This window comes from Gopherus flavomarginatus, chromosome 3, assembly GCF_025201925.1.
Source record: "Gopherus flavomarginatus isolate rGopFla2 chromosome 3, rGopFla2.mat.asm, whole genome shotgun sequence".
Classification (NCBI taxonomy): Eukaryota; Metazoa; Chordata; order Testudines; family Testudinidae; genus Gopherus; species Gopherus flavomarginatus.
Window position 1 is genome coordinate 129,206,099 of NC_066619.1, and position 13,881 is coordinate 129,219,979.

Below are 13,881 nucleotides of genomic sequence, written 5' to 3' on the forward strand. Positions count from 1 at the left end.
TTTAAAAACAGTTATGTCCTAGTCTCCATTACTTTGGAGAGCCCCTAGTGAAAACTGCTTCTACCACCATGCTTTTTCATAGCAATAGTTTTGTTTTAGCACTAACTCCATTCTCCTTAGCTCACAGCAGAGGCATTTCGTTTCAAAGTTATTCCAGGCAAAATAGAACAGAGAAAGATGTGCTAGCAGATTCTTAGAAAATGCAAACAACCTACGAACAGGTAGCTATTAATGGCATCTGCCTCTTTGTACACCGTGATAGGTAGTTATAAAGGTGGCCACCGTTGTGGGATGACAGTTGCATTACGCAGGAGCAGGAGAGAAAGAACATTTGCAGAGGTCAATCACACATTGCTATTGCTTGTTCCAGGCTGACTATTCTACTTCAGGGGCAAATGATGTAGCTCTGGCAATACTGACTGCTTCTGAGAACAACTTTCATCTTCCCTGGAAATGAACACACAATCCTATTTGTAAACATTTTCACCTCCAAGAAAAAATGACTTTTTTACATGGATTAAAAATGGATAACATGCTTTGGTACAATCTTTAATTCTGAGTTGTCCATTTTCATTAGAAGAAAAGCAACATTTATAAAAACAGTTGTGTCAAAAAGAAACAGCTGTAATCCTTACTGATTTGAGGTAGAAACCTGCTGTAAAAAGATGGGAGTTTAAACTGTCCCATCTGCTTGACAGTCATGGAGTCCACAGTTCCTGTTCATTTGAAAATGCAGCTTGTTTGATCAGAACTTACAAAAAGACATGTCAGACCAATCTACAGCCAACTCTTTGTACACTTAAAGGAACTTTCAGGTCAAGTTTGTTCCCAAATGTAGGGATTTGGAAAATTAAATTGAAACATACGTGAATGGCTAATTTGAATTGAGTATTGTGAACTGGGTTACAAGTAGAAAAATGTTCTCTGTGGAAGGGACTCTTAAATCTTTGTTAGCCACCACTCTTCCAATATAATTGGGGTTCAAAACAAAGGTGTTATTTTATCAACATGATTATGTCTGGCAGTGAGTTTATCTAGTTTAATTCACTGCTCTTTCAGAGCAGGAACAAAACTGTAGGACATGCCGCATTGGAGTGCAGCTGCTTATTTTTCATACTAATCTTCAGTAACAGCCAGAGGTTAGGGGTCTATTACAGGAGTTGGGGGATGAGGTTCTGTGGCCTGCAATGTGCAGGTGGTCAGGCTGGATGATCATGATGGTCCCTTCTGGCCTTAAAGTCTATGAACCTAAACCATTTTATCTTTCAACTACTAAATCTAGCCTCACAAGAGAGTCAGGATTTCTTCAAATTTAGTGGTAATGTTAGCATCAAAGCTTTACTGAACACATTTTCTGCATTAGACTAGGTTTGTATGCCCTGCTTCCTTGTCATCTTAGACCAAACTCTCCCTCTAATGCATAAGTAGACCTCTCACTTATGTCCATGAGTTCACAAACATGTAGGAGTACATGGCTCCAATTTCTTTAACATCATTGGTGACTAGAGACAGTTTGCTGAAGGGGGAACAGAATGGTTAAAGGAATATAAAAGGCACCCTACAGATTCACCCTCTGGCTAAAACACATCACTATTCTAAGTAGATTTATCCCATTACATGAATTAAGATTCCAGTCCAAAGGTGCTAAAGTTAAAGATGGAACAACAGTATTTTTCAAGAAAATAAAAAGACATATTCCTAATACATTGTTTTAATTGTAATCATCAGGTTTTGATTTAATCGGAACAGAAATACACTAGATGCCTTGAATTTTAACTGATCTGAAATTATTACAAAATACAAATACATCAATTGCACAGCAGCAGTAAAACCGATGAGAACAAAGAGAACCAAAACTGCTTTTATCAGATCTCACACTGAACAGCAATATGCAACGAAATACACAACCCCACTGAAAGCCATTCACAATAAACCAGGTACAACCCCCCCAAACAAACTGATATTCCCTAAGATACAACTCTTCAGAATAAGGTGCATAATACCAACTACTACATTGCGGTACTAAAATGCACTGTACTAAAAGGAGAGGTGCTTTCAATGCAATTTGAACTGGACTAACTTTTTAAAGCGGTTTTCAAAAAGATTTATTCTGCTTATTTGCTATAGTGTTTTTTAAGAGTAAACATGATTCCTCACATAGTTTTAACTAGAGCAGAAGTATCAGGTACAGCCATTTCACAATGCAAGGTAATGACTCTATCCAAGAGAAATATGGAGCCTGCAGACTTCTTCAGGGGAAAGGTGGACCTGCGGCACATGGCCCAATGTAACAACATCATTCCACACATAGAAGAGGGTGAGGGAACTAACGGAAAGGAGTTCCCTTCCACCTAGGCACTGTAACTCCTCCTGCTGGGTCAGTTCTCTGTTCTCTCCTAGAGCTGTGCAGCCTATGGCAATTATCATATTAACACCCTGGGCAGCCTCTAGACAGGGAAAGGGTCAACTCTCTCACATACCTAGGAATTGGGTTAAGAACAGCAGCTCCCAGTGTCCCCTAAATCATATTTCCAGCTGCAGACTGTTGGGGAGTTTCCCCTGGGGGCTAATAGGATAGTGGAGAGAAGTGCAGAAAACTTCTTTCACTTCTGGCTCGCAGCTTTGTTTCAGAGCTGAAGACAAAGCTACTTCAGGTCCCACAGCTCTTAACATTCTTCCCAGGAGGAGGTGAATGTGGCTGGTTCACACCCTGAAATGACAACTATTCACATGAATCCCGTCATGTTAAGAAATATTTTTTTAAAACAATAACCTATGACTGACTTCACGAATGTGTGTTTGTGTTAGGGTAGTCTGTAGATATTGTGTATGGGCCACACATTCCCTTCCAGCCTGCACGTGCTCAGCAGAGCAACCCAAAAGACAAGCAACTTTTGAAGTGCAGCCACAGGATTGGTGACTTTGTGGAAGAGCCCCGGGAGGAAAATAAAGGGATGCTGGCATTCTACCTGGGGAGGACAAAGGTTTTTTGAGGATTCTCCCACCTGGATGCTGAGAGGGAGTCTCCTTCACAATTTCCAGCCTCCTCACTCCGCCTTCAATAGCGGCACAGTCAGCTTCCAACCATTCTGCTGATAGATTGCCATGTTACTGACTTTCATAATGTCTGTCAGAGCAACCGGTTAATGCTGCTTATCTTCTGATCTGTTTCTAGTGCATTATCACTGCAGTAATGCTTCAAGCAGTACTTTTTCCTTGTGGGCAGTCCATTAAAGAGGGAGATCCTGCTGTTCTTTGGCTCCTCCACTCACCCAAGTAACAGAAATACTTGTATTTCTAAAGAAAGGGACATGAGATCCTTTAGCTAAACATTAAAGATGCCCCAGTTATGGCCAAAGTAGACTTTAGGATAGACCAGTCATCTACTGTGTTAGAACAACACAAGTTAGAATTAGAAAGGTTGTTACAATTTCACATGCGCTGCATGGAAATCTATGAGAGTGTTTCAGCAGGAGACAAACATGTTTCCTCTTCATCTAACACTACGTTCTTCCGTCTGGAGAGAGACAACATTGACTTCATAATTGCCAAAGAAATCTTGACAAGGATGCGCAGGGCCAGGAAAGCAAATGGGACTACAATCTGCATGATGTGAAAAATCGCTGTGCTGAACTTACTTAACAAGCAGGTTAGAAAGAAGGCCCCAAGGCTGACACACGGGTAGAGCGCAAGCTTAGCAAACATAAAAGCATGTTCCTTGCCCCCATACCTCGCCAAAGGATGCAAGGTTTCCCTTTCATGGAACAGAGCTGTGATCCATATAGCAAACTGAAAGATGCTGGCAAAGAAAGTGATTACACAGCTGATCTGAATAGCTTCTATTTCATTGGGAGACTTTTCTGCAAATTCACTGGTCAGCTGGTAAGCAAGAGGAAGCCCTCCAATGAAAGCCAATGAAAATGTGTTGAGCAGTCCCATAAATCGAGTTGCTTTTGTTATGTAAAGAAACAGCGAGTGGTGGACAAACCAGAGAAGACCAGTTGTTACAAAGGAGGCAAAGTAGGCAAGGAAGTTTGGTCCATATTCACTTAAAGCTTCAGTGAGGCGGTTATGGAATTTGTCTTTAACTTCTTTGGAATCAGGGACATTGTCCTCACTGTTGAGGGAAAAAAAATATTTTAGTCCGCATATTAGTGGTATAATGGTGCAGTCTGAGAGCAGTAAGCATGTAGTTCCACTGTGAAAAGTAACTATGAATAGTTTCATAGGCCTCCCACTTCACTGTGCTTCAGTGATCCCCCAGCTTACAAGTTAAAAAGCAATTCTTATAACTGACTGCTCTGCAAATTCATCCTAGGATCTGACAGCTTCCTGGATCATGTAGTATCAGTACAAAGTTCTCCAGCAGAGCTTCGTTATCATTTCTGTTGATAATACAAGAACCAGAACAGAATTCAGCTTCCTAACCCTTTGCCTGACAGAGCCAGCACCTGACTTTCTAAATATATGGCTACATCGGCTTTTCCAAACATCTGAGAATGGAGTATGTGGAGACTGGTATAATTGCATTAAAGAGGGGTAGGGGTTATTGATTCACGCATGGAGAGGCGAGAAGAGTTCTTTGTTAATAGTTTGGTTGTATGATTTGTTTACATAAGAGGATTGGTGCAATTGTTTGTATAAGTCAAAATAAAATAAGTCCATTCTCTTTCAACACCTGACAACATATGTCCCCACATACAGCTCCATGAGGACTTGGAAGACCCCAGTTCAATTCCCTGCTTCACCACAGACAACCTGTGTGACTGTGGGCAAATCATTAGCCTCTCTGTGCTTCAGTTCCCATCTGCACAATGGGAATAAGAGCCCTGTGCTACTTCACAGGGGGGCTGAGTAGATACACATATTCAAGACTGTGAAGCCTTTGAGATGCACTGCTGAAAAGCGCCATGTAAAAGGTAGGTATTATTACCACCATTACATTTATATCAGACAATTCAGGGTATGTCAGTCAGCACAAAGTCTTACCATATATCCAAAATGAGCAGGGTTGCTACAATAGCATACACACCATCACTGAAAGCCTCCACTCGTTCCTTACTCAAAGGTTCATTGAGGTAAAAAGTGAAGGCCTCTAAGCGATGAGACTCATCATCTTTTGGACCTGCCAACCATAATTCACGAGTATAGTTTGTGTTCCATATAAATCAAAACATTAAACAACAAGCATTACACAAGAATTTCAACAGTCTAGTCTGATGCTCCTGCTCTCTCAAATCTCAAACTTGTGGAAGTAACAAGGCACTGATCAACCTGACAATTCAACCATGCTGCTTTCCACTGCAGCCATCCCTTCCCTGAGGCTTATGTTGCCTGTTTCAATAAGAAGGCCTTCAGGGCAGGGGACTCGTCTTAGAAGCACCTCACACACTGTTGGTACTAGGTGAACAATGACTCAATGTTAGTGTGAGTTATCAAAATATTAAACTAAAACAAGACAGAAACCCTGTTACAGCTCAGGAAGCTCTAATGGATCTTGGGGCTCTGGTCTGAGTAGAGGACTTCCATTAGTCATTTTTTATTAACTCCTTCTCTGTCTTTGGAAGACAGAGCTCTAGTGCTACTCCAAATTAGATGGTCAGTTAAGTATTTAGTCCCAGGTGCACTAAATACAGGAGAACTACCTATATCAAAAAACCCTTCCAGATTCAGAGAGGTAATCAGGCATTTCCAGGAATCAAAGGAAAACTCATATTTAAAAGCTAAACAAGTCAAACACCAACATCTCGTCTCTTTATAGTCCCTCTCAAGACCAAGCATCTGCTTCTACCGCAGTGATAATATGTCAAAGCATCATGCTGCACACAAAGCCAGGAAAAAGGTTCCCAGAAAGAGGTAGAATGGAAGGACAAAACTAAAATCCCTAATAGAAACAGTGGAACTAGAATTACAAACAAACTTGCTGTGGAATCTTTTAAAAAAGACGGTTACTCACCTTTGTAACTGTTGTTCTTCGAGATGTGTTGCTCATATCCATTCCAGTTAGGTGTGCGCGCCGCACGTGCACGTTCGTGGGAAACCTTTTACCCTAGCAACTCCAGTGGGCCGGCAGGTCGCCCCCTAGAGTGGCGCCGCCATGGCGCTTGATATATACTCCTGCCGGCCCACCCGCTCCTCAGTTCCTTCTTGCCAGCTACTCCGACAGTGGGGAAGGAGGGCGGGTGTGGAATGGATATGAGCAACACATCTCGAAGAACAACAGTTACAAAGGTGAGTAACCGTCTTTTCTTCTTCGAGTGATTGCTCATATCCATTCCAGTTAGGTGAATCCCAAGCCTTACCTAGGTGCTGGGGTCGGAGTGAGAAGTCGCGGCATGGAGCACTGCAGAGCCGAAGGCCGCGTCCTCTCTGGACTGCTGGACCAGGGCGTAGTGGGAAGCAAAGGTGTGGACCGATGACCAGGTCGCTGCCCGACAGATCTCCTGGATAGGCACACGGGCGAGGAAAGCCAGTGACGACGCCTGCGCCCTGGTAGAGTGTGCAGTCACATGGCCAATAGGGACGTGGGCCAAGTCATAGCAGGTCCTGATACAGGACGTTACCCACGAGGATAACCTCTGCGAGGAAATGGGAAGCCCCTTCATGCGGTCCGCTACTGCCACGAAAAGCTGGGGGGATTTGCGGAACAGTTTGGTTCTGTCCACATAAAACGCGAGAGCCCGACGGACATCAAGCGAGTGGAGTTGTTGCTCCCTGCGTGACGAATGAGGCTTCGGGAAAAAAACGGGGAGGAAGATCTCCTGGTTGACGTGAAAGGCTGAGACCACTTTGGGGAGAAAGGCAGGGTGCGGTCTCAGCTGTACCTTATCTTTATGGAAGACCGTATACAGAGGATCTACCGTGAGGGCCCGGAGTTCTGACACCCATCTAGCTGAGGTGATGGCTACTAGAAAGGCAGTCTTCCAAGAAAGATAGAGCAGGGAGCAAGTTGCTAACGGCTCAAAGGGGGGCCCCATGAGCTGAGCCAGAACCAGGTTGAGATCCCAGGTAGGGGCAGGGGGTCGAACCTGGGGGTAGAGACGTTCCAGTCCCTTCAGGAATCTAGTCACCGTCGGGTGAGAGAAAACCAAGCAGCCACCCCCACCCGGATGAAAGTTGGAGATAGCCACCAGGTGAACCCGAAGGGACGATATCGCCAGGCCCTGTTGCTTGAGGGACCAAATGTAGTCCAAAATATTGGCGACCGAAACTTCCATAGGGAGGAAACCCCTCTCCGTGCACCAACAGGAGAAACGCTTCCACTTGGCTGAGTATGTCGCTCTGGTGGAAGGCTTCCTGCTGCCCAGGAGTACCTCACGTACCGGGGTAGAGCAGCGTAATTCGGATCCGGTCAGCCACGCAGGAGCCACGCTGCGAGGTGCAGCGACTGGAGGTCTGGGTGACAGAGACTGCCGTGGTCCTGGGTGATCAGGTCCGGGTGAAGGGGCAGGGGGACTGGGTTGGCTCTGGCCAGATCCAGCAACATGGGGTACCAATGTTGCCTGGGCCACGCTGGAGCTACCATAATCACGCGGGCCCTGTCCCTGCGCACCTTCAGAAGGACCTTGTGGACCAGTGGGAACGGAGGGAACGCGTAGAACAAGTGGGTCGTCCACGGGATAAGGAAGGCGTCCACTATAGACCCGGGTTCCCGGCCCTGAAAGGAGCAGAACGCCTGGCATTTCCTGTTCCCCCTGGACGCGAAGAGGTCCACGCAGGGACAACCCCACCTCTGGAACAGCGAGAGGGCGACGTCCGGGCGAAGGGACCACTCGTGCGAGAGGAAGGATCTGCTCAGGCGGTCCGCCAGCGTGTTCCGTACTCCGGGGAGGAAGGAAGCCGTGAGGTGAATGGAGTGGGCTACACAAAAGTCCCAGAGTTGCATCGCCTCGTGACATAGGGGAGAGGTTCTGGTGCCACCCTGCTTGTTGATATAGTATATGGTCGTCGTGTTGTCGGTGAACACCGCAACACAATGACCTCGAAGCTGAGAAGAGAACGTTTGACAAGCAAGGCGGACCGCTCTCAACTCCCGCATGTTGATGTGTAAATCCACCTCCTGCGGGGACCACAGGCCCTGTGTCCTCAGGATTCCCAGGTGGGCCCCCCAGCCGAGATCTGATGCATCCGTTGTTAGGGACACCGAGGGTTGGGGTGGGTGAAACGGGAGCCCCGCACACACGACGGACTGGTCTAGCCACCAGCGGAGGTTATCCAATACCCCCTGGGGGATTGTGACAAGCGTGTCTAGCGACTGTCTGGCCGGCCGGTATTGCGCGATGAGCCAAGATTGGAGGGGCCTCATGCGGAGCCGTGCATAACCTGTCACAAACGTGCAGGCCGCCATGTGGCCTAACAGGGTTAGGCATGTCCTTATAGAGGTCAGGGGGGCTGCCAGCAAGCGCTGAATGATGGCCAACAGCGACTGGAACCTGGGCAATGGCAGAAGGGCCCTGGCCAAGGTGGAGTCCAGAATGGCCCCAATGAACTCTATCCTCTGCGTGGGGAGCAGAGTGGACTTGTCCACGTTGATAATGAGGCCCAAGGTAGTAAAAAGGCCGGTGATCCTGCGGACGTGGCTGCGGACCTGCAGCTCTGAAGTGCCCCGAATCAGCCAATCGTCGAGGTAAGGGAACACGTGAATGCAACTGCGCCGAAGATGTGCAACAACGACAGCCATGCATTTGGTGAATACCCTCGGGGCCGTAGAGAGGCCAAACGGGAGGACCGCGAATTGGTAATGATGGCGGTCGACCACGAACCGAAGGAAACGTCTGTGGTGTGGCAATATGGCGATATGAAAGTAAGCGTCCTGCATGTCGAGGGCGGCATACCAGTCTCCAGGATCCAGAGATGGGATAATGGTCCCCAGGGATACCATGCGGAACTTCAACTTCACCAGATGTTTGTTGAGTTCCCGCAGGTCGAGGATAGGTCTGAGGCCTCCCTTGGCCTTGGGGATGAGGAAGTAGCGGGAATAAAACCCCTTGCCCTTCTCGTTCTCCGGAACCACCTCTATGGCTCCTTTGTCGAGGAGCGTCTGCACCTCCTGGCGGAGGAACTGCTCGTGAGAGGGGTCCCTGAAGAGGGACGAGGGTGGGGGGCGGGAGGGAGGGAAAGACGTAAACTGCAGACGGTATCCCATCTGCACAGTGCGTAAGACCCAGCGGTCGGATGTTATTTGGGTCCACACCTGGTGGAAAAACGAAAGGCGGTTGGAAAACGGAGGGGAAGGATCCGCGGGGGAAACTGGTACTACGCCCTCGGGCGCACCTTCAAAACGAAGGTTTGGGTCCAGGTGGGGCTTTGGAGGAGCTTTGGTTCTGCCCCCCATGGTTCCCCGACTGCCTGCGCCTGCCATTTCTGCCGCGGCGCCTATTGAGGTCCTGCCGCTGGCGGAACTGGGGGTACGGCCGGTGCTGCTGCTGTTGTTGCGGCTGGAAGGGTCTGCGTTGTGTCCCGGGTGTGTGCATCCCAAGGGAGCGCATAATGACCCGATTGTCCTTCAGACTTTTTAGTCTGGGGTCTGTCTTCTCCGAGAACAGGCCCTGGCCTTCGAACGGGAGGTCCTGGATGGTGTATTGGAGCTCCGGTGGAAGGCCAGAAACCTGAAGCCAGGAGATGCGGCGCATTGTAACCCCTGAGGCGAGGGTACGAGCGGCCGAGTCCGCTGCGTCCAAGGAGGCCTGCAACGAGGTTCTTGAGACCTTCTTGCCCTCGTCAAGAATTGCCGCAAATTCTTGACGCGCCTCCTGTGGCAACAGCTTTTTAAACTTATCCGCTGCCACCCAAGAGTTAAAGGCGTAGCGGCTAAGGAGGGCTTGCTGGTTGGAAACCCTGAGCTGAAGGGCCCCCGCCGAATAGACCTTGCGGCTGAGGAGGTCCATACGCCTGGCCTCTTTGGATTTGGGAGCTGGGGCCTCTTGTCCATGACGCTTCCTCTCGTTCACCGACTGCACTACGAGGGAGCACGGTGTCGGGTGAACATGGAGGTACTCATAGCCCTTGGAGGGAGCCATGTACTTCCCGCTCCACGCCATGTGCAGTAGGGGGGATGGAGGCCGGCGATTGCCAGATCGTATTGGCGTTGGCCTGGATAGTCCGAATAAAGGGCAGGGCGACCCTGGTGGGAGCATCTGAGGAGAGGATGCTCACAACGGGATCCTCGATCTCGGAGACCTCCTCAGCTTGCAGGTTCAAGTTCTGCGCTACGCGCCTGAGGAGGTCCTGGTGTGCCCTGAGGTCGAGTGGGGGAGGGCTGGTGGAAGAAGTGCCTGCCACAGCCTCATCGGGAGAAGACGATGAGGAGACCCCTGGCAAGAGAGTGTCCAGCGGGGGGTCTGTCTGAGCCCACGCCTCTGACTCCGGAGGGAGCTCAGGGTCCTGGTGATTTGACCTGTCCTCCCCGTCCGGAGAGGGGGGGGGGAACGAGACAGTGATGCCTGCGGCGCCCTGTGCTCAGTCGTCGCAGGCCTAGGAGGAAGCTGTTGGGGGCCCTGGGCTTGGAGGTACACCCAGGGTGTTCAGAACCCCCATTGCTGCGGTCCCTGGTCCTGTTGAGGAGGGTCTTGAAAAAGGGCCGCGTGCCTGTCTGTGCCCAGTGCATAAACACTGTCCGCCTGTGACGACACAGACGGCTGTCTGGAAGGCCATGGAGGGGCCGAACGCAGCTGGTAGGAATCCCCTCGTCCTGGCGCCGAAGATGTTCTCGGTGCCGGGGACCAGTACCGGGAGTCATACTGGTGCCGGGATCGGGACCCGGGCCTGTCTTGGACTCGGTGCCAGGATCGGGACCAGTACCGGGCGCCGACTCGGTGCCAGGATCGGGACCGGGACCTGCCACCAACGCGGTGCTGGGAGGTCGACCGGGACCGGGACCTGCCACCAGCTCGGTGCCGGGAGGTCGACCGGGGAGTTGATCGACGGCGGGAAGAGCTCCTAGAGTCCCGCTGCTGGTATCGGTGACTGGAACCAGACCGGGACTGTTTTGGAGGATGACCGGTGCCACGAGTGCGACCGGTACTGCCGAGGGGAGTGGTGCCGGGACTGCGAGCGGCGCCGGGATCGGGAGCGTCCACGGTGACGGGACCTCGACAGCGAGCATGAGTCCCGAGACGGCACTCTCATCGTTGGCTTGCCTCTGGACACAACCCGCACCGGAGGTACCGGGGGTGGAGGCTGAGTTGGCTCTGTTAGAGCGATTAGGTCCCGTGCCGAGGCAAAGCTCTCCGGCGTCGATGGGACCAATAGCTCAACCCCAGATCTTATGGAGGAGCTAGGAGGGACCGGATCCCTGTTGGCTGTGCCGCGGCTGAGATAGGTGCCGGGCGCTCCACTCGAGTCTGCCTGGATGGAGTTGCAGACTTCGAGGGCCTTGCTTCGGGACCCGGTGCCGGGGAGTCTTTCCGGTGCCGGTGTAGAGGCGACGGTCTGTGAAGCTGCCAGGTTGAGTGCCGCTTCCATAAGGAGAGTCCTCAATCTCTGGTCTCTCTCCTTCTTTGTTCTAGGCTTAAAAGCCTTGCAAATGCGGCACTTGTCCGAGATGTGCGATTCCCCCAGGCACTTTAGGCACGCGTCGTGGGGATCGCTGGTCGGCATCGGCTTCTTACAAGCCGTGCATTGTTTGAAGCCTGGCGAACCAGGCATGGGCCCGGTGCCGGGTGCCGGGAAGGGCTACGGCCCAAACCGGCTAACAAATATTTACAACTATTTACAATATACTACTTAACTAACTATACTTAACAACTATTTACTACTAACTACAACTATGAACTGTACAACGAAGGAGAGCTAGGGACGTGGAAGACAGCAAAGCCGTGCTCCACAGTTCCAACGACCGACACGGCGGTAAGAAGGAACTGAGAAGCGGGTGGGCCGGCAGGAGTATATATCAAGTGCCATGGCGGCGCCACTCTAGGGGGCGACCTGCCGGCCCACTGGAGTTGCTAGGGTAAAAGGTTTCCGACGAACGTGCAGACACGGCGCGCACACCTAACTGGAATGGATATGAGCAATCACTCGAAGAAGAACAGCTTCATCCAAATTTGTGACAACAAAGGGGACTGTGAAATAAGCTGATCTATTAAAATATGATTTAACAATATAGTAGAGTTTCTAAAATTAAATGCACTCCTTCTGGATACTGTTACTTACCAACAGTTTTGTTTTTACACCAAATAATTAACCGAGTGATGTGTGGCAAAAAGATAACAAGCCCAAGCAGAACATAAGACTATAGAAAGAAATGAAAACAATTTTAGTTTTCAGTTATTGCAAGATAAATACAAATATTTTGTTCTAAGTTAAAAATTAATTATGCTTTTTATCCTTCATGAATATGTTGATTTAACATGCAACTTGTGAATCTGTAACACTGAAATACGCTGACTGTAATAGAAAGTATACGTTTTACGACAGTGATTGCACTGAACAATCACTATATTAACACATTTATCCAACAAATACATGAACACTGCAATGTCAGTAGCTCCACGGAGTTTCTCAAGACTAATCTTCATCTTGATTAGTACGAGCACACACTAATATTTGCCTCCTCCACTTCCTGTACCAAGTTCAATATCTGTAATTGGGAAGTACTGAGACTGGAAGGAATATAAAAATTCTGCTAAGCCTATGACACAAAAATTGAGTTATCATTTGTATGGAACTTAGTAAACTTGTGAGCCCATGGGTCCCTGTGCTACTAGTCATTTGCCATTCAAAGGGGACAATGCTGTTATGCTTACTCAGTCAGTTACAAACTTTATAAAACATACATGAAACTCTATTGGTTCCTTTAGAGCAATCAATCAATTGCATCGAAGCAGATGTGTTAAAAAGTCTTGTAACATTTTACTGGGGGGAAAAATTTACTACACTTAAATTTTGATTGAAATTTAAACTGGACTACCTCTGCATAGGTTTAACCAACAACGACACATTCCTAACACAGAATACCTGTCTGCACAATTGTGTTTTTAAAAATTTAACTGCTTCTGAGCCCTAATATTTCCAGTCCTTAGGGTAAATTCATCCATGTAGAACAGTGGTTCCCAAACTGGGGTTCGTGAACTGTTACAGGGGGTTCTCGGGGGAAAAAAATCCCTAATGGTGGACAGAGCTGTCCTTAGGGACCGACCCCAGGCAGCATGGGACCAGCAGCCCGGAGCCCCTGGACTTCCAAGAGCCAAGCAGATCAAAGCAAGTGTATCTATCACATTGAGGAGATTTAAACTTCAAGACTCCTTATAAGAAATGGAAAGGGAGGTGGATAATTTTTGCTGTTTTTCAAATTAAATAGGCAGCTAGTACTGTTTTTAAAATTAAGCAGCTTTGTTGTAACGTGCATTGTTTGCCTGGACTGCTCAAGACCTGAATGAGGGGGCCATTTAGGGATTTGGGGATTGGTCCTGCTCTGAGCACGGGGTTGGACTAGATGATCTCCTGAGGTCCCTTCTAACCCTAATAATCTATGATTCTATGAATGCTTGTGTAGGAGGAACTCTTTGAGTTGGCTTCTTAAATACCTTCATGCTGTTTAACATCTGATACTCGTTGATGAAACATAGGAGCCTTGTCTTATAATAGACTTATTCAAAGTGATACGAGCTACAAAAGTGAGATCTTGGAAGAGTGTTGCTGTTTTCATAATGTAATAAAAATACTGTAATGAATAATTAATAATACATTTTAGTGTGTAATAACAATGTCATAACAACAGATTCAGGTTACTCAGGTAAAGGAGAAAATCCCTGGAAATACTCATTTTTAGGAGGGGGTTAGCGAGACTTGATATTTTAGTGAAATGGGTTCACGGGTTGTTAAAGTTTGGGAATCACTGATGTAGAAGACCAATGTGATACGGGTAGATCAGAGACAGGT

At 48.5% G+C, this 13,881-nt stretch overlaps 1 protein-coding gene across 1 annotated transcript in view; it reads right to left on the reverse strand.

The window, feature by feature from the left end:
• Nucleotides 1–1,695: 1,695 nt before the first annotated feature.
• Nucleotides 1,696–13,881, reverse strand: part of TMEM175 (transmembrane protein 175) — a 45,013-nt gene continuing 32,827 nt past the window's right edge. The window contains exons 8-10 of the mRNA XM_050944401.1: nt 12,154–12,232; nt 4,990–5,125; nt 1,696–4,117 (exon numbers count right to left, since the gene is read on the reverse strand). Coding sequence (XP_050800358.1) covers nt 3,454–4,117; nt 4,990–5,125; nt 12,154–12,232 — 879 coding nt within the window. The 3' untranslated portion in view covers nt 1,696–3,453. The remainder of the gene's footprint in view (nt 4,118–4,989; nt 5,126–12,153; nt 12,233–13,881) is intronic.